General features: G+C 44.7%; 1 protein-coding gene across 1 annotated transcript in view; it reads left to right on the top strand.

Annotated features, from left to right (window-relative positions):
- The first annotated feature begins 1,943 nt into the window (after positions 1–1,943).
- Positions 1,944–21,182, top strand: part of LOC308287627 (membrane-associated guanylate kinase, WW and PDZ domain-containing protein 1-like) — a 108,266-nt gene continuing 89,027 nt past the window's right edge. The window contains exons 1-6 of the mRNA XM_080728856.1: positions 1,944–2,106; positions 7,201–7,320; positions 12,738–12,923; positions 13,347–13,593; positions 15,177–15,489; positions 16,442–16,562. Of these exons, the coding sequence (XP_080584982.1) occupies positions 1,998–2,106; positions 7,201–7,320; positions 12,738–12,923; positions 13,347–13,593; positions 15,177–15,489; positions 16,442–16,562 (1,096 nt within the window). The 5' untranslated portion in view covers positions 1,944–1,997. The remainder of the gene's footprint in view (positions 2,107–7,200; positions 7,321–12,737; positions 12,924–13,346; positions 13,594–15,176; positions 15,490–16,441; positions 16,563–21,182) is intronic.

The following is a 21,182-nucleotide window of genomic DNA, read 5'->3' as shown; positions in this document are numbered from 1 at the left end:
GTACAAGAGTTACATTGCAAAACGGGGGTTTTCCCCCGAAAATACATGTTTAATTAGTTTAATCCCAGTGGGACAGAAAACCAGGGCAGATTGTTTTTACATTGGAAATGAATGGGGAAAAAAGAGCCTCATTATTGCTATTTAAAGTACCAAAAGAAACACATCTACAATCTACATGATATTAATAAAAAGGGAAGAAAAAAGTACAGTAGTTACATTGCAAAACAGTGTTTTTTCCCAAAAAATACATGTTTTAATTAGTTAAATCCTCTGAAACAGGCAGAGAATCTCTTAGTTACGTCATTATCGTTCATGTGAACTAGTCTGTTGAAGCTTATTCATTATAATGATCGAAATCGCTATGAACGCGCAGCGCCGTACTGCACGCCGGCCGTACTGCGCAGCCGGCCGTGCTCCGCATCACGGCACCGCGGTGAAGACTGAAGCGACATTCTCCCACTGCATAACTTCACCCCCCGGTAGCGAAAAGTGAATGTTTTTTTCTGGTTGGCCAGTCAGGGAGTGTCAGGGACCAATCAGAAGGCTGACAAACGGTGAATTGATTCGGCTGTTCGGTGCTGCCGAGATTTTTGTGACTCCCCGAACCGAAATAAACATGTCTCTCTGAAAGTGGAGTATGCTTCGGTCCTAACAGTTTTGGGCAACATGAGTTTTCCATCCGACAGAGATGATCTATGAAACAACCACTTTCACTGTCACATGTTGACCAAACGACACGTAAAACAAAGCATTCATTTACGAAAGCAAAAAAACATGCAAATAAAAACAAGAGATGACACGCTTTTGTTCCTCTCATTCACCTTCCAGTTGCCCTTTTATATCGGGCATGAATTTGTGCGTGCATGCGTTCAGGGGTGTCACAAGGGGGGGAAAAGTGGGACTGAGTTACCAGGGCCCAAGGTGGAGAGGCCCTAATTATTTTATACTTTAGCTATTGAAAAATAGCTTGTAGATCTGCTATTTTTAAGCGAACATGGAACTAAATATTTTGACGATTTTTCAAAGTTAGATCTACAAGCTTGCGTGAGCTTGTAGATCTGCTATTATTCAATAGCACAAATTCTTCATAGGGGGAGGGGGTTTAACCCCCTCCCCCTATGAAGAATTTGTGCTATGAAGAACATTCATGGGGGGCCCGCAGTGAATCCTTGTACCCAGGGCCCAGAATTTTGCTGTGCGTGTCTACTGTCCAGGGTGTTTGCATTCCACTGTAAACAGTGTCAGCCTGGCTGTATTAATCATAGCTTATCATCATCACTCTCTCTCTCTGGTTCCACCTTATCTCACTCGCTCCTATTTCCTTATCCTCTCCTCTATCTCTCCTCCTGCACACACACACACACACACACACACACGCACACACACACACACACACACACACACACACACACACACACACACACACACACACACACACACACACACACACACACACACAAACATGCACTCCCTCACTCCTTGGAGTTTATCCCCCTCTTTTCTTCTTCTGTCAACCTTTTTTTTATCGTCCAACGTCTTCCTCACATCCTCCCTTCCTCGTTCACTCGTCTTCTCCCCCCCTTCCACTCGTTTTCTTCTTCTGTTTATCTCTCATTCTCCTACTCATCTCAACCTCTCTCTCTCTCTCTCTCTCTCTCTCTCTCTCTTTCTCTCCTGCCTCCTCTTCCACTTTGTTGTGTTTATTTCTGCGTCGTCTTCACCTCTCTTCCTCCACCTCTCCCCCTCTTCCCACCTCCGTTTGTCCTCCCTCTTTCATTTTCTCCTCTACTCCATCCTTTCTCTCTTTTCTTCCCTCTCTTCCCACCCTTCCTTTTTCTCTTTCCTTCCTTCATCTCGGTCTGTCTTCCTTCTTTACTTTCTCGTCCGTCCGTCCGTCCGTCCTTCCTTCCTTCCTTCCTTCCTTCCCCCCCTCCCCTCCTCCCCTCCCCTCCCCTCCCCTCCCCCCACCAACAGTCACATCAACAGAAAGACCCAGTATGAGAACCCGTCTCTGGAGGCTAAGCGTCGGCGGCAGCACCAGGACCAGCCGGGGCCCCCCGGGCCCCCGGGGCCCCCCTCAGCCCCAGAGCCAGCAGCCACCTGAAGGTGAGCGCTACATCCGAGGTTCGTTCCACAAGCCCCGCCCGGCCGGGCGTCATTTACCTTTCTTTATGATTCTAACCATGTTTTTATGTGTGTGACGAGTGACTGACTGACCATGAGGCCAATGGGAGAGTGCGTGGAAAGCCAGTGGTGGAAAGTAACTTGAAGTGCCTTTACCCATGTGTACACAGGACTTAAAGGAGTAGTTCACCCCAAAATGATTTTTTTTCTTTTGATTACTCACGCCATGGAGACTTGAGTTCAATAATATTTTTTCATATTTGTTGCATTCCTAAGACAAAAAATTTAAATTTACCCCCATTGATTCCGGATGGGGGACCCGAATGCATTTGTAAATTCATTGTAATCAAATACAAAACAAAAAAATATTATTGAACTCAAGTCTCCATGGCACGAGTAATCAATAGAAAAAAAGTCATTACTTAGCCGCTTAAAGGAGTAGTTCACCCCCAAAATGACTTTTTTTCTATTGATACTCATGCCTTGGAGACTTGAGTTCAATAATATATATATTTTTTTTTGTCACATTCCTAAGACAAAAATTAAATAAAAAAAAGAAATAACCAGACGGTTTCCCATCTGCTGCCATTCATTTGGGTCCCCATCCGGAATCAATGGGGCTAAATTTACTATAATCACATTTTTACGACAAATACAAAAAAATATTATTGAACTCAAGTCTCCATCGTGTGAGTAATCAATAGAAATGTTTTAATTTTGGGGGTGAACTACTCCTTTAAACCCAAAATGGTTCAGCGGAGTCCCTCAGGGCTCTATACTAGGGTCTTTTCAGCTTTGTTTTTGTTTTTGTGGGGAAAGCTTCAACGCGTTGTGAGCGTGTCTTCAACACATTGTGAGCTTGTTGTTCTGCGTTGTGAACTGGTAGACTGGCTATTTTCATGTACTTTTACACAAGTACAGCTCACTTTGTGAACTTGTAAATTCTTGTCAATCTGCTATTTTCCTGCGAAAGCTTTCTCCACAATAACAGAAAACAGAAAAGACACTACTACCATAAATGGTTAAGTAAATGGTCTTAGTAGTTCTTCCACCACTGGTATGGAGTGTGTCTTTGTACCAACTATGGCTATGTATTCCTCTGTCACCTGCTGCTTCTTTTTGATTTGCTAAGTGACTTACCATTAAGACATACTTATGATTTGTGGCCATCCACGGATGGCCACCATTTTGGGGGGGTCACTCATGTCAACACGGTAAAAACAGGTAAGGCTGCCCTTTGACCTCAAATGTCTGGATTCTAGACAATCTGTGTGGTGCTACTGTGTAGGGGTGCAACGGTTCAGTCAGCCCACGGTTCGGTTCGAACCTTGATTTTTTTTGGCTTACGGTTTCGTTAAAAAGAAAAAAACTTTTTGAAAATATTTAAATGAAATTAAAGATGGGGTGCCATGATTTGTTTCCCCCCTAAAACATGATAATAAGGTATTATGATTATACTAGGAGGAAGACTTTCTCCAAAAAAGTGTACAGAAAGAGTTAAAATTGGGTTCGGTTCATTCGGTATGGGCTGTTCGGCGGTTCGGTTCAGTATTGTTGCACCCCTACTACTATGCTATGCGTGGTGCTTTCAACATGCTAACTAAAATGATTAATGATTAATGATGTTTTAAATCAATATCATGATTATTTCAAACGTTGGCTTTGATTAGGACTAATGAATGATTATTTAAGAAAACATGAAACTAGTGAAAATAGCATCACATCAGGATGTGTTGTGAGCTTGTAAATTGGCTGTTTGTGTGCGCAATTCGTATGCACCACCATTTGTTTTAACCAACACACAGACGGTAAAGGGTGTTCAATAGCACTGATTTATGAAAACGGGGAGAAAAACACCCCAGTGCTATTAGAACACACTTTACGTTTGTGTGTTGGTTCCAAAAATATTGAACCAATGAAAATATAAAAAAGTACTTCTGACAAGGGATGTAACGGTATACCTTATTGCCGCGGTGTAAACAGCCACGGTATTGACACCGTGAGATTTCCAAGTTCACGGTATGCTCACGCTATTTCATTTATTTTGGATATGTATATATGCGCAAATTGCGCATATGATGCGCAACTCCACTCACATGAGTCTTCCCAGTCTCCCACTCAGTCACATAATCCTATTTCACAGCTGCAGACTGAATAGGGGTTTCCCACCAAAACAGATCATATTGTATTCCATTGGCTGGCGTCTTGGTTTAGTCCAACCATCATCCCCATTAAAAAATGAAAGGTAGTCTTGAGTCATACAATCCATGATCCACACAGGTCTGCGTCTGTATGTGGACCACCGGGGGACCCCCACGGCATCCAGCCCAACAATCTGATACCGTTACATCCGTACTTCTGACAAAACCAGCTAACTCCAGAGGATCCTCAAACGGTCCTGCCAAACCAGCTAACTCCACCAGAGTGAACATGTTGGAGTTAGCTCACAAGTGTAATTTGTATAGGGTTGATGGGTTTAATAAACTCAAGGGACAGTATTATAAATTCATAGGCTATTATATTGTCGTTGTCGAGTGAAAACCTTGTATGTCCAAAACCGTTCGTTTTTCATTTTAAAAATGATTTAAACTAGTGAAAACAGCCGATCTACAAGCACACAACGCCTCGCACCGCGAGGCGTTGTGTGCTTGTAGATCTGCTGTTTTCACTACTTTTGTGCAATGAAGCAGGGCTTTGCTTTGCGAAAGAACGTACAAATTTGAAACTTGGAGATACGAGGTTTACACCCGACAACGAAGATATGTATTTTGTCATTTCCAATATATTAGGGGTCTCTAATCGCCTAATCTATGGGCCCCCCTCACAGCAGTACAGGGCGCTTTTGATCTGAAAACCCATGCAGAATAAGATCTAATTTCGCCCCTGAGTTAGCTGGTGTCTGCCCGACCGCAGAGAGACAGTAAACTGTTTCTCCATCATTCGCTTAACCTACATGAGCCAGATTTAAGTGGGTTCATTTGATTACATTAATTCTTGGTTAATTGCCCAGCCCTCTACTGTAACCGTACACACACGTTTTTAATTAAGCTCATGTGAGAACCTCCAAAAACACCCACGCAGATGGTTATGTAAGGTAAAAGGCTGCTCCCACCAACCTGTCCTGTGTTTACCCCGGCGCAGAGAAGCTTCATTATGAATGCAACCCTGGGGATCGCGACTTCTGCTCGCTCAGCAGAAAATTGCCTCGATCCCCGATTACCCGATGGCTTTTTACCGCCCTCTGTCCTCCCCCCGGCCCCCCCTAAGCTCAATATCCCTGGAAAAATACCCGATATCTGCATGAGACTTTTTGTCGATTCACTCTTGATTCTCTTTACAACGTTTAAGAATGTTATGAGTTGAGGTCGCATTTTAGTCTGCCATCACAGTCACGGTTCGGGAGACATTTTTTGGAGCAAGTCGTCTCTGTCGGGTGGAAACCTGCTACTGTATGTCCAAAACTGTTACTTTTCAGAAAGCAGCGTACAGTAAGTAGCAGATCTACAAGTGGAAAACACGTTGCTTGGCGCCGTTCCTCGAGCTTCCAGATCTGATACTTTTACTGTTCTTTTGTGGCGCCGTAGCGGGATCAAATAATAGGGCGTTAATTAACGAAAATACACAAAAAAAAATTAGAATATGGAGATAGGAGGTTTCTGCCCGACAGCCGTGATGTACAGTAGGTTGCTACAGTGTCAGAGAGGTGTTTCTGGCAGGTGTGAAAAACAGGTAAAAAGGTGTCACCATTTGAAGGAATTGTGACTCTTCTTCAACCTCCGCGTGAGTACAGTCACAGTCTGGCATCGACTGTGGTGCGATATGGACATAAAGCTGAAGTTACCAGTCCCCCCCCCCCCTCTTTTTTCTCTCCCAGTTGCCAGCAGTTTCACAATCATCCATTCTGGTTTAATGGGGAGCAGTGTGTAGACCCCATACCAGGAAATCTGGCACTCCCCCCCCCCCCCCCCCCCCCCCCCCCCCTCAGATGAATCCCAGAATCCCTAGTTTCCTATCTATTCCCCCCTGCTGCCTCCTCTGTAGGTAGCAATGCAGGTGATGTCCCGTCAGACAGCGTAGAAGTGACATTTTGTGTCTTGGGGAGGAGGGAGGAGGGGGGGGGGGGGGGGGGCTTTCCCCTGTCAACCTGTTGCTGCTCAGTGCAGTGGTTGTCAAAGCGGGGTACTTGGGAGGGTGGGAGGGGATTATAAAAAATAGATATACAAGCTCACGACGAGCTCCAGCTGGTTTTTGAATAATCTCGAAAATGTATGGAAGATTTTGAAGCACAAATCTTCTCTTCCAGGGTTATCTCTCTGGCACCATTTTCAGATGGGGGGAGGGGGGGGGGGGGGGGCGTGGACAATTCCATATCAATTTGTGCGGTCCTCGGCTCAAAAAAGGGAATTGTGTGAAAATGGTGGCAAATGCCAACTGGCATTCACAACAGGCAATTCAGGCTTGACAAAGTGGGGTGAAGAAAAGACTTTAAAGCATGGGTCTTCAACAGGGGGTCTGGGACCCCTAGGGGGTCCTCAGAGTTACTACAGGGGGGTCCTCCAAATCTTTGAGTGATAGAAAGTTCTTTTCTCCTTTTTCATATTAACCACTTGAACCCTAGTGTCCATATTCAGAGAACTTTAGCCAAAAATAGCAGATCTACAAGCTCACAACGCCTCGCGCTGCGAGGCGTTGTGAGGCGTTGTGAGCTTGTAGATCGGCTATTTTCGGCTATGTAGAGGGGGGAAAAGAGCAGACTAAGTACAGAGTGAAAGGTCAAGTTTATAAAATATTGACGGTTCAACTGGTTAAATATCTGAATACACAAATTGATCCAAAATATATTGATGATTGTGCTGTCAAACAATGAAACTATATGGAGTTTGTGGGGGTCTCTCTCTCAACTAAGGGGTCCTTGGCCTGAAAACGTAGAAGACCCCTGCTTTACAGGGAAAGATCTGGAAAAGTGAAGAGAAGAGAAGTGTGTGAAGAGGTCAGCTGTCATGTGTGTGTGTGTACTGTGTACCCCTGAGTGGACCCCGTCTAGAGTGCCCTTGTGCCCCTCTCTGCTGTTTACAGAATGGATGGAGGACTCAGCGTTGGCAGGCGCCCCCCTGGCCAACTTCGCAGCCAATCACCAGGAGACCTACAGAGACCCGCCGCCCATCCCCTCCGTGCCCAACGCCGTGGGACAGAAGCGTAAGTCCTACATGCAGGGGGTCCGGGACCCCTAGGGGGTCCTCAGAGTTACTACAGGGGGGCCACCAAATGTGTGATTGGATTGGATTTGGATTGGATTTTTTTCACTCGCCACTTGAACCCTAGCATCCCATTTCTGAGGGGAACTTAATAGCAGAAAAAAAATAGCAGATGAGCGAGGCGTTGTGAGCTTGTAGATCTGCTATTTTTGGCAAAGGGATTGGTGTAGAGGTGGGAAAAGGGCTGAACAAGTACAGAGTGTAAGGTCAAGTTTACTAAGTATTGACGGTTTGAGTGGTTAAATGTTTAAACATATACACATTAACCCATTTAGGCCTAGAATTAGAAGGATTCAAAAGACACTTATAGAATCGGGTTCAAAATTCTAATGTTCACGACTTTTCAAAAATAGCAGATCTACGAGCTCGCAGCGCGGCACTCGGTGCCGCGCTGTGAGCTTGTATATCTGCTATTTTTCAATAGTTAAAGCATAAAATAATGATACACAAAATGTGTACCCGTTCTAAATGGGTTAACATGAGTCCAACACTGATGACAGTGCTGTCAAACATGAAGCTATATTACTATCTATGAAATCTATGACAAAGTTTAATCTGCAACACAAAATGTAACGAGGGTCCCTGCTTCATCTCTCTTACTAATCTACAGGAAATTCATTTTAGCAGAGAAGTGTACGCACGTCGACTGTTAATATTATTGGATTTAAGTGCAAAAGGCATAATTTCAGAATTCAGACGAGCAAAGCCAGGAAATTCATAACACAGTATCGTCATGCAACATTTATACCCACACTGACATTTTTATATGAAAAAATAAATAATTCAGCCTGTGAGTTATCCGCCAAGCCTAGTTGCCTGAGGCCGTGTTTGAGTAGTTTTGCGATGCCTGAGCTGATTATGAATCGATACTGTGTCCACCGTTCTTTTTTTCCTCCGACAACATTATACACAACTTCAGCTGCGTTTACTGGGATCATATCTGAATCCATAATGTAAGCCTGTTACCCCCGTTCTAATGATATCCAAGTCATTTTGCTGTGGTTTTGAACCAAGCAGTTAGCAGTCAGACACTGTGTTGGTGGTTGTGTAAATCTCTCAGGACAGATTCTGCTAACTGCAGATGAATATGTGTGCACCACTGCTCTGAACACGTAGTTGTTGTTAGTACTTAGTAGTAGGAATAAATATAGACGCGCCCAGGAAGAAGTGGACTAAGAAGAAGAACTCCTGTTTCTACACAGAAATGGAGGTGCCCCCAGAGGTGAAAACACAGGGAATATACTGTATATATTTCCCCACCTTGTTTTTACCGGATGGGTTCCCAGATTGGTGGTTGTGTGACTAGCTCCTCGTATTCCTGGTTGGCAACCTCTCCTAAACAAGCCTTCCAATAGCAGCTTGTCTGATTAGCAGTGGCGTACTGTATTTGTTTTTTTATTCTTTCCCCATGTCGCCCTTCCATCCTTTGTCATGCGTCTCACATTCTCCATAAACCTCTAGTCTAAACCAATATTCACCCTTTATTTCATGTAGTTTTTCCACTCTCTCTTTCTGGTTGCCTCTTTCTCCACAGCTCAGTTCCACCGACGGTTCTTCCCGTTTTGCGCTTTTCTATCCGAGGCGAGGAGTCCTTGTCTTTCTTCTCAAGACAAAAGTCGGCCTTGTTTTTTTTTCTGTCACGTTTTCCTCTGCTTCCATCCTTGTACAACCGTGATTCTCACAAAAGGCCATGAGTCTCGTATCAACATCTTTGCATTCCTCTCGTGTGTGTGTTCTGAGAAATAGAATTCCAAAGGTGATACACAGACGCACTCTCACACACACACACACACACACACACACACACACACGCGTGCGCGTCGCAGAAGGGCCACAAACACGGTGACATTGACCAACTCCAAGGGTAATGCATTTTTCATGGTACGTATGCGTGCACCGCAGCTCGTTGGCCCGTCTGGAAGGTGGAGAGTTGCGTTCGTTTCCTCCTTGACCCCCATCCTTTCTTAAAGTCAGACCCTGTCCCTCTGCCTCCCCCATAAACCCTTTCAGCGTGTCTCCCCCACCCACCCCCACCTCCCCCTCCAGTCAAAAGAGCCCTGTCCCTGTCCTCTAGACGATGTTTGATGTCACACCGCCTTGCGTCCCAAGTCATTTTAACCCATATAGGGCCTAGAACTATTCAATGCTTTAGCTATTGAAAAATAGCAGATATACAAGCTCACAGCGCGGCACCGAGTGCCGCGCTGCGATCTTGTAGATCTGCTATTTTTGAAAAATCTTTTTCAACATTTTCGTGAATCGTGAAGTCTTTGAATATATCTTTTTTAAAAGCGAACATTTGTAACTCAAATATTTGCTTCTGGGTGGTCCCTGGAACAACATATTTTGAGATGGGGGTCCGTGGCCAAATACATGTAATTTTGGGGGTCCTTGACGTGAAAAAGTTTGAGAACCACTGATTTTAGGAGAAGGATTTAGAAGACATTTATAGAATCTGGGCAAAAGAATTCAGAATTCATGCACAAATTTTTTCACGATTTTTCAAAAATAGCAGATATACAAGAGTTCCGCGCTGCGAGCTTGTATATCTGCTATTTTTAAATAGCTAAAGCATAAAATAATGGTTAAAGTGCTTCAGATCTAAAGTGACACAGATTTGCGATCAGGTCTTAAATGGTTTAATACGTCTCCTCTCCACTTCTGGCCGGATGTCCAGATGGCTCTTCGTCTGTCTTTTTCCTCTCCTCTGCCTGTCGTTCGATATCGTTGGCCCGCCCCGCCCCGCCCGCCCTCTCTCTCTCTGTAGTCAGAACACTGCGGAGGCGAGGAACACCTCACTTCATTTTGACTTATCACGACTCAGGATCTCTCTCCCTTTCAGTCATAATGCCAGATAATGATTTTCTCCACGCTCTTCATTTCCTTTGTGGACGGACGGGGCACACTGTACAGAGAGAGAGAGAGAGAGTGAGAGAGAGAGAGAGAGAGAGAGAGAGAGAGAGAGAGAGAGAGAGAGAGAGAGTGAGAGAGAGAGAGAGAGAGGAGATTTAGATAGCGGTTCTTCTATCTTTACTCAGTCAATCCGTGAAAGCATCCGTGTCGGTTGGTCCTCGCAGCCAAATACATATTCATTTGGGGGGGTCCTTGGCAAGAAAACCACTGATTTAGAAGGTTAGACAAAGCCTCAGGTCTTGAATGGGTTAAAGATGTGATGACACCCCCTGAAAAAACAGATGATTTAGCTTTTGAGGAGAGGTGTTGTGCACGTTGAAAACCACTGGTGTTTAGGGACGGAGCTCAAGACCATTACAAACTCCATAACAAATAGTATCAATAAGCTTTGGGCTTATCAGGCCTGTTATCGATAGGGATGGAGCTTGTTACGTTTTATTGATAATGAGCACCTTATTGATCCTGCTTATTGAGCTGGGCTTTTATCGAGCCCACGATTGAGCATTTTCTAATATGTGAGATGACAAATTCTGAACAGAACTGGTATCTTTTTTTATTGGCCAGTTGTTGCGACTGTGAGTTTTTGGCTGACCACCATCTATGAAGATGACAATTGACAAAAGTAACAAATATCATTAAATATCATTAAAACAATCATTCATTAGTGTGCAATAAGTGTTAAATGGCTTTATACTGTAATGTACTGTAATAAATTCTTGATGGCCTCTTGTCTTGATTGTTTAAACATGACATCATGGAGCCGCTATGCTCCATAACAAGCTTGATAAGCCCAAAGCTTATTGATACCGGGTACTCAATAAATGTGTTATGGGGTTATCGAGCTACCCTTGTTTAGGGCTCCATCCCTAGTTATCGAGCATAGCCCCCTTTTGGTGCCACGTTTAAACTACCAAGACGAGAGGCGATTAAGACATTATTACCGTACTATTCATAGTATAAAGCCATTTAACACTTATTGCACACTAATGAATGGTTGTTTTAATGATAAGGCAAATCATTTTTAACTTTTGTCATCTTCCTTTAATCTTAGATGGTGGTCAGCCACAAACTCATAGTCACTTACAACTGGCCAATAACAAAATACTCCCGTTCTGTTAACCCATTTAGGCCTAGAATTATTGAATGCTTAAACCAGTGAAAAATAGCAGATATACAAGCTCACAGCGCGGCACCGAGTGCCGCGTTGCGAGCTTGTAGATCTGCTATTTTTGAAAAAGTCGTGAAAATGTGTGCAAATCTTTGAATATATGTATTTTCAAAGCGAACGTTTGTAACTCAAATTTTGCTTCTGGATGGTCCATGGAACTGAATATTTTGAGATGGGGGTCCGTGGCCAAATACATATAATTTTGGGGGTCCTTCACATGAAAAAGTTTGAGAATCACTGACATAGTAGTCTCTCAAGAACAGACTAACTGAGCTCCAGTTGAAGTGAAAAGGACCTTTTCTTTGACGAAATATTAGAAAACGCTCAATAAAAGCTCGGATCAATAAGCAGGATGGATACGGTGCTCATTATGAACTGACTGGTGTTGTACCTGTCTGGTGTGGTTTGGCTCTCTCTCTCAGTAGTCTGCTCACCAACACCATAATCTGTCACCAACCCGTTCCTCTCTGAAACAGCTGCTCGTAAATCATCTGGCAGTCTGATGCGCACGCACGCACACACACACGCGCACACACACATACACACACACGCGCACGCACGCACGCACGCACGCACGCACGCACGCACGCACGCACGCACGCACACACACACACACACACACACACACACACACACACACACACACACACACACACACACACACACACACACACACACACACACACACACACACACACACCTCTCACCACACCTGAATCTGCAGGCTGCTGTAACGTGTTTTTTTTTTTTTTTTTTTTTTTGCATGTGCAACGCCGTTGTCAAAATACGAGGATCCTTTAGAGCAAAACATTGTTTTATGCAAATTGCGAAAAGCTGAATGGAAATGTCAGATACAAAAAAAAAACATTGTATGTGTCATCAATCATGTGATCTGGGGGCCCAATCGGTAAAACAAATACCCATGTGTTTTTGCCTCCGGTGGCACCTTCTCCTTTTGTTGTGTAGAGACAGGAACTTGGTTTGGCTCCTTCACCTTGGTTCACCTTACCAGAGGGCTAGGCAAGGCAAGGTTAGGCATCTAACAAATCCTGTTGGATCCTCTCAGAGGTTTTGCAGGCTAAGTAACCAGCGACTGAGCTCCAGCGACTGAGCTTTCTATTTCACTAACTGTATTGATTTATTACTTCTTTTGTTTGATGCATCCTAATGCCTAATGTTTAATTTTTTTATTGTGTTTCTTTTGCTTGATGTTCTGAAATGTGCCGTGCAACAAAAACAACGGCCTTGCCTTATCCTTATGTGTACTTTCCATCCAGGAGGAAAGCCCTTCTTCACGCGGAACCCGGCGGAGCTGAAGGGAACCTTCATCAACACCAAGCTGAAGAAGAGTCGCAGAGGCTTCGGCTTCACGGTGGTGGGGGGCGACGAGCCTGACGAGTTCCTGCAGATCAAGAGCCTGGTGCTGGACGGACCCGCCGCCCTCGACGGCAAGATGGAGACAGGTTGGGATGCTTTCACACTCTAGAATAGATCAGTGTTTCTCAACCTTTTCAGGCCGCGACCCACCAAATAATCATATTCTAACTGGGATCCCCCACCCTAATTATCACTAAGAGTTGAGGCATTACATTTTGTATAACATGGTCCTATTGGTTTCCAGGGGGTCCCCCAGCAAAAAAAGCTCACAATATGTTGCGATGCGACGCATTTTGAGCTTGATGATCTGCTATTTTCAAAAGATTTGGATATATTTTATACATTTGAAAAGGTGTGAAATGGGACATTCTGAATAATGAATACTTTCTACTTGATACTTACTTGTAAAAAGAAAAGTGAGAACTTTTCCCACCACTGAACACATCCACACCTGACCGTCTCTCTCTCTCTCTCTCTCTCTCTCTTCGTCTCCCCACTCCGCCTCCAAGGTGACGTGATCGTGAGCGTCAACGACACGTGCGTGCTGGGCTACACCCACGCCCAGGTGGTGAAGATCTTCCAGACCATCCAGATCGGCTCCATGGTGGACCTGGAGCTGTGCCGGGGCTACCCGCTGCCCTTCGACCCCGACGACCCCAACACCAGCCTGGTGACCTCGGTGGCCATCCTGGACAACAAGGAGCCCATCATCGTCAACGGGCAGGACGGGGGGCCGTCCTACGACTCACCCTCCAGGTCAGGATCGTTTTAGGTTTTTCTATTATAGTTTAATTAACGTGGTTGCCACGACCAACTTCATCGGGACACGCATGCGTGCTATTTTGCTAAGAGATAATAAGTGTTTAATTGCGACCGAAGGTCGCAGTTTACTATGAGAAACATCACAGCTTGTCCGTGTAGACATGTGCACATTTTTACAGTCTATGGGTTTGCCACTCTGACATCATGCTCTGACGTCACTGTGATGTCACACTAACAGAATCCCTTTTATGCCCATATATGGAGTTCCCTGATGTCATCAATATCAATGATGCCCTGTTAGAGAGATCCATGTGATGCCAGGGGGAACAAATCCCTTTTATGCCCATATATGGAGATATGGAGATCCCTGTGATGCCAGGGGAACAAATCCTTTTTATGCCCATATATGGAGATCCCTGATGTCCACATGACTGTGGTGTCCCTGATGTCCACATGACCTCGCCCTTTAGGGTGAGGTCGCTTGTCGCCCTGAGGCGTCTTACTAGTTTATATGCAGTACATTTTTATTCTTGAATGAATTTTCTCCATTGACTTTAATTAAAAAAAATTACTTTTCCCAAATATGGAGATGTCTCACATCATAGATGGCTGACATCATAGACCGCATGAGACTGACACAGTATGTCCATATATGGGCTTTCCAAGATATGGGCTTATTATATGGGCTTAACAATTTTGCTGCCATTTTAAACATAGCTGTAGTAAGCAGCTGCCAAATTGTCCTTACCTTTTAACGTGGGCACGCGCATGCATCGTGCACAATCTGTGCGCGACTCATCTAGTAGACGTGTAGACTCGGTGACAAGCTTTCGAATAAAAAAACCCCCATTGAAATAGACATATCCGTTGCCACGCTGTATCCCTGCTTATCCGCCAGTGTTTACATGAAAAAACATTGAAAAAAGCCAACTGTGCGTTATGGTAACAAGTGGACACGTTCGCGCACAAAACGCACGATATGTGCGGGGATCATAATCCAGGCGTGTAGAGACTGGATCAAAGTTTCCAAACGCAAAAATCCGATTGAAAAACGAGTGTTCCATCGCCGAGTAGCTTTCTCTTCTGTTACAAGGTAAACCAACGGAGGCGGGACTATGGCCCAGGCTCAGACCGGATACGGAAAGCTAGATCCGGTCCAGACCGGAAATGACCGGATACAGTTAGGGGGGCGGGCCTAAAGAGCCAGAATCAGCGAAAATCAGCGATAATACTTTTAATCCTTTCATAATGATTAAAGCTAATTAAACTTCCGGGATCTACGGGCATGGCACCGCGGTACAGCGGGAAATCTACGGTTTCTACGGGGATCGCGGAGTATGAGTTAATATTGATGGGATCTCCATATTTATATATAGAGATATTCAGTTACTGACAATCAACGAGAAAAACTTTTGTTTTAGTTGTTTTCGTAAACTATACAGTTTCAGTTAGTTATCGTTTTCATTATTCCTTTTTAAATCCAGTTTCTATTTATGTTTCTTTCAATTTTAGTTTCGGTATTTTGTTACTTTTCGCTCAACTATAATAAGTAGTAACCTTGCTCTCCATTCCTCCAGCCACGGCGGCCAGAAGCACAACAACGCCCACAACAACGGCGACGGGGGAGGAGGAGGGGGAGGCGGCCTCAACGGCCTGCCCCGCCCCCACAGCCCGCCGGCCCTCTCGGACGACGGCTCGTCGTCGCAGCACGGCGGCTACGGCGGCGACGTGCACACGCTGGCCTCGTCCATCGCCACGCAGCCCGAGCTCATCACCGTGCACATGGAGAAGGGCGACAAGGGCTTCGGCTTCACCATCGCCGACAGCCCCGGCGGCGGCGGCCAGCGCGTCAAGCAGATCGTGGACTACCCGCGCTGCCGCGGACTCAAGGTAGAGCGCCAATTCCCATCGAGTAAAACTGTGACGAAAGATGTTTGTCGACCCACTTTTTTCTCTGACAAAAACTAAATTAAAACTAGATAAAAAACCAAGCTATGATGACTAAAATGTAGACTAAACACATGACAATTTTGTTAACAAATAAAAACTAGAAACTTGTTGGAGGGGACTAGTGGAGAAGAGATCCAGTAGAACTAAAAGACAAGTCATTTTATGGTTGGTTGCGCTCGGGTGCTGCTATTTGGGGGCACGGTGGCGCAGTGGTTAGCGCTTCGCCTCACAGCTAGAAGGTCCTGGGTTCGATTCCCGCCGGGGGACGCTGTGAGTGCTGGGGGCGTGTTCCTCCCTCCGCGTCATCAGCGCCCACACCCTAGGTGGGGTTGGCGATAGGGCCTTTCTTTGTGGAACCCTAACCCATGCAGTAATCCTGGTCTCAATAATGCCTCCCCCTGGCCAGCTGGGGCGCCTGATGGAGGGGAAAGGAACTGGTTGGAATAACGTGATCCTTCCACGCGCTACGTCCAAACCGGGGAAATCCCCCCTGTCAGGTGAAAAGAAGCAACTTGGACTCCTCATGCATAGAAGGAAGCATGTCAGTCCGTTTTCTCCCCAGGCGCGGCAGAGGGAGAGCAGAGCCCAGGATTACTTAGGCAATTGGTACTGGGTGAAAATGGGTTACAAAATCCTGGGATAAAAATTATATTAAAAATAAATAAATAAATCAGGCATTACAAGTCTTTATGATGCCATCAAGGCCTGCCAATTCTTTTCCCCACCAAAATCAACTGTAGATTTAGTCGACTAAAATCGTGTGATATTTAGTCAACTAAAACTAGACCAAAACCAAAACATTTCAGATGACTAAAATGTGATTAAAAACCAAATGAAATGTTATTCAAAAGACTATGACTGAAAAACTAACTCTGGGTTTTGTGTCGTCCAGGAGGGCGACATCATCGTGGAGGTGAACAAGAGGAACGTGCAGAGCCTCAGCCACAACCAGGTGGTGGACCTGCTCAGCAAGTGTCCCAAAGGCAGCGAGGTCACCATGCTGGTGCAGAGAGGTAAGCTCCACTTTTAACCCTGTTCAGAACGGGTACACATCATTGTGTGTCATTATTTTATGCTTTGACTATTGAAAAATAGCAGATATACAAGCTCACAGCGCGGCACCGAGTGCCGCGCTGCGAGCTTGTAGATCTGCTATTTTTGAAAAATCGTGAAATTTATCATTTTGACCCCGATTCTATAAGTGTCTTTTGAATCCTTCTAAGGTTTTTTGAAAGACCTATGTTTCTATGTCAGCAATCTGGCTTAGCCATCGTCAAAGAAAAGGTCTCTCAAGAAGGTCTGTTCTTGAGAGACTACTCTACTGGTTCTCAAACCTTTTCATGTGAAGGACCCCCAAAATGATATGTATTTGGCCACGGACCCCCATCTCAAAATATTTAGTTCCAGGGACCACCCAGACGCAAAATTTGAGTTACAAATGTTCGCTTAAAAAAATACATATATTCAAAGATTTGCACACATTTTCACGGCTTTTTCAAAAATAGCAGATCTACAAGCTCGCAGCGCGGCACCGTGAGCTTGTATATCTGCTATTTTTCTCTGGTTAAAGCATTCAATAATTCTAGGCCTGAATGGGGTAATTAGATAACAGTATGCGTTATGATGTTTCTTAGAGCACAACTTTTTTTTACAACAAGGATTCATATTTTAGATTGTAATTAGAGAAAAGAAAAGATGAGTGTTAAAATGTTTTCATTTACTGCTTTCTATCGTTTTAGAGATTTTAACGATTTTTATTTCAGTGGTTGGGGGCATGCCATGCTTACAAGTGGCTAAATATGTATTTTTAGACATAATAAGCCCATTCCCAAGATGCACAGAAGTCTTTCATGGGCAGATGTGACTTATGGGGGTTAGTAGTGTTACTGTAAATAGTAACGAAGAAATTGCTGGCTTATTGTGTCTAAAAAGACATGTTTAGCCACTTGTACACATGCCCCCACCCACTGAAACCAAAATCACTAAAATGGCTAAAACGATAGAATGCAGTAAATGAAAACATTTTACCACTCATCTTTCTTTTCTCTAACCCTTGTTATAAAACCTTTGTCTGTTGATGCTGTTCTTCTGACGGATGTTTGGTTGGCGTTGGTGCTGCAAAGGAAATGTTTGCGTCAGGTTGGTTCTCTGTGTGCTGTGTTGTTTATCGTTGCTGTCTGTACAATACGTACTAGTAGCAGAAAAGGTATGTTTACATTGGGGTTTGATTTCTTCTGGCAAGCTAGAAGACTTGTCCAGGTCCAGTTGCAAATTGCAGACAGGTCCTCTTTTATGACGGCTTTGAAGGAGGGTAGGGACTCTCGAGTCACACTTTCCGATTGGCAAGGCGTTCCACATTTTGGTGGCACGATAGCAAGAATGAATTCATCCCCGTGTTTGTGCCGAATCTGGGTGGGAATGAGATCAGTTGATCGCTGAAGGACTCCGGGAGCGAGTCCCGAGAGATGCATGATGGGAGCTGTCATTACGCCAGAAAGGAAAAGTTAAAAAGGAGAGACTGAGAAGGAAAGGGACCATGCACAGATGGAGAAGCAAAGTAGTCTTCTCTCTCTCTCTCTCTGTCTCTCAGCCTCTCTCTCTCTCTCTCTCTCTCTCTCTCTCTCTCTCTCTCTCTGCTGGAGATGTGATTTCCTACAGTGTAAGCTGCTAAGTTGTCATCCGTCTGTCCCCGTTTCCTTTTTTTTTGTCGTGATTGTTGTTGTTGTTGGTGGTGACATGGCGCCTCGTTTTTGTTTTTTTTTTGTTTGGGGATGAAGCCGGATAAGGCAGCAGTCTTTAGAGATGCTAGCAGCACTGTGTGAGCAGGGAGTGGTTTTAACCCGTTTACACGGGGAACGCAAATCTTTATCATTTGAACCACTTTAACCATTATTTTATGCGTTAACTATTGAAAAATAGCTGATCTACAAGCTCGCAGAGCTTGTAGATCTGCTATTCTTGAAAAATCGTGATTTGAATATATCTTTTTAAAAGCGAACATTTGTAACTCAAATATTTGAGATGGGGTTGACATGAAAAGTTTTAAGAACCACTGACATAGAAACATGAGTTTTGTTCAGAAACACCTTAGACAGGATTTAGAAGACACAATTTTCACGATTCTTCAAAAATAGCAGCCGTGCTGCGAGCTTGTAGATCTGCTATTTTTCAATAGTTAAATCATGAAATAATTCTGGGACTAAATGGGTTAATGCAACCACCACTAGACTGCTGCACAGTAAACCTCAGTGTGACTGACTGTGTGTCTCCTATTATTTTCCACGAATGCCAATCTTTTGCCAACGGGGCCGGCGGTGAATGCGTGCCGTCGTCCGCCTCAACGCGCTTTTGTCAAAGCTGTGATTGAAAAACCCCTGCGTCACACAAAAGCACTAAACGGACAGAGAGAGAGAGAGAGAGACTCACTCTGGAGCGCTGCGTACGAGGAGGATAAAAACGCCAATGATGATGATTGAATTCGGGGGTCTTTTCTCCCCCCTCTAGTCCTCTCCCCCCCCACCCCAGTCTGGGAGACCTCCAGAGCTCTAAAACGCACTGTGTGATACAGTGGTAATTGGAGCGTTTTCTTCTGTCAGGGCAGTTGGTAGCCGGAGCCCCACGCGCGCCTTATTAATTTGAGCGATTGAAAGGTCTTTGTGCGCGGGACGTGAATGCGTGTGCGCACGCGTTTGTGTGTGTACAGTATGTGTGTGCGCGTGCGTGCGTGTGCATGTGTGTTTTATCTCACCCGTAAGGATAAATCCTCCAAACTGTCAGGATGGAGGATTGGTTTGGACGAACAGTGGCCTTGTAACAACACTGTAGCTCACTTCTTCCTTCTCTCTCTCTCTCTCTCTCTCTCTCTCTCTCTCTCTCTCTCTTGTTCAGTCTCTCGTCCTCGCTGTCTCCTTCGTTGCCTTTCTGACACACACACGCACACGTACGTGCACGCACACACGCACACACACACTCCAAGCCACTCCATTCCTCTCCTGTCTGTATTAATGAGAGACATTACTTTCATGGCGCTAGTGTACACAACACGGCCATAAAGCGCTCCACACAGCTCACTAATGCTCAGGGGTCGTTATGGGCTCTGTCAATAATAACAGATGGGGGGGGGGGGGGGTTAGCAGGGGTTATGTAAACCATGCTGACAGACATACCACTCACTCTGAGAAATAGATTGATATCCCTCCTCAGGTAAAAGGGGATAGTAACAAGTGAGGTTATGGTTATGGTTAGCTTACTGATCCCGGGTATACTCGCAAACATACTGTAAATACAGTAAAGTTGTTTAGCCTTACCTTGGGGTCTTGGCTGTCTATTGTGCATCGGTAATGTCCGCGATTTGTTTACAGCGCACGTTGGGGTGCATGCGAAGTGAAGCTGCTCCATAGAAACCCAATGATCTTCCATCAAATAATCCTCATTATCTCTAAAAAATACATTTTGATCCCAAGGCTGGCATTTTTCACGCTAAAATAATACTCGTATGGTGGCATCCATTACCCCTGCGTCTAAACACTGCTTCCAAACTAGATCCGGGTCAGGGTTGAAAAAAGTAAAGTAACCAAAATTATGCGCAATTTCCGCCCGGCCCTTCAAAATAAGAGCAGCGGCTTATGGGAGGAAATGGCGGCTTCCTGTGCCCCTTATCAAGGAAGGTTAGGCAGGAACAGACAACACCCGAAAGTTGGCACACCATGGGACGCCGCCATGACACTTTTGGGTGGCGGAAGTGACGAAGTGCTCATAGACGCTAATGTTATTTTGGGTGGCCACCGGACGTGGCCACCCGCCACCCATGGAGCCTAGATGACGTTGGTGACTGTTCTTGCTGAGACCTTCTTTGCCCCTTATCCCTTCAAAGTAAGAGGCACTAAATGGCTTAAACTGGATGAATACTTTGGTTGCGTGCTGGCGTTCGGCACCAAAAATAGCATGCAGTTTCCTGTTTTTGTTTTGTTTGTGAATTAACGCCCCCCCCCCCCCTCTTGATCATAATGCAGCGTCACATCAAAAGTAGCAGATCTGCTGCTTTTGTAACAGTTCCGAACATAATGAGGTTTGCACCTGCCATACGATATCTACAAGCTTTTTGATCTCCTATTTTTCAAGCCTTTTGTTTTTTTCGACTTTCTCTTTCTGATGAGTAGCAGGGATGGGACGATAAGCGATATTATCGTTTAACGTGATACAAAAACACTCACGATAATCGTATCGTGGAGATTTAATTTATCGTGATATCGTCCTCCGTCATGCACTGGGATTAATTCACCTTAATTATTTGCCGAGCTGCATAACCCTCATAAACCCTCATCTGCTATTTTTTGGTAAATGTTCCGCCCCAGGATAATGGATTTTGATCATCGCGATGATAAATCACGATTTCTTTTGTCACAATAATCGTGATATGACATTTTCACATCGTCCCATCCCTAATGAATATTGATCCAGAAGGTGGTCTTCACTAGGGAGTTGCTATAGTTTTTATATGAAAAATAAAGCAAAACACTAAGGTAGTTCCTCTCTTAACTCAGTTAGCGCCGGGCGACTTTACGAGCGACTAGTTCACTATGGCGTTTGGTGCCGAGCGACTCGGAGCGACTTTTATATAAAAGCATTGTTTA

The sequence above is a fragment of the Nannobrachium achirus genome, assembly GCF_963921795.1.
Source record: "Nannobrachium achirus genome assembly, chromosome: 6".
Taxonomy (NCBI): Eukaryota; Metazoa; Chordata; class Actinopteri; order Myctophiformes; family Myctophidae; genus Nannobrachium; species Nannobrachium achirus.
Note: the sequence above shows the minus strand (reverse complement) of the source record. Positions and strands in the feature narration are given on the sequence as shown.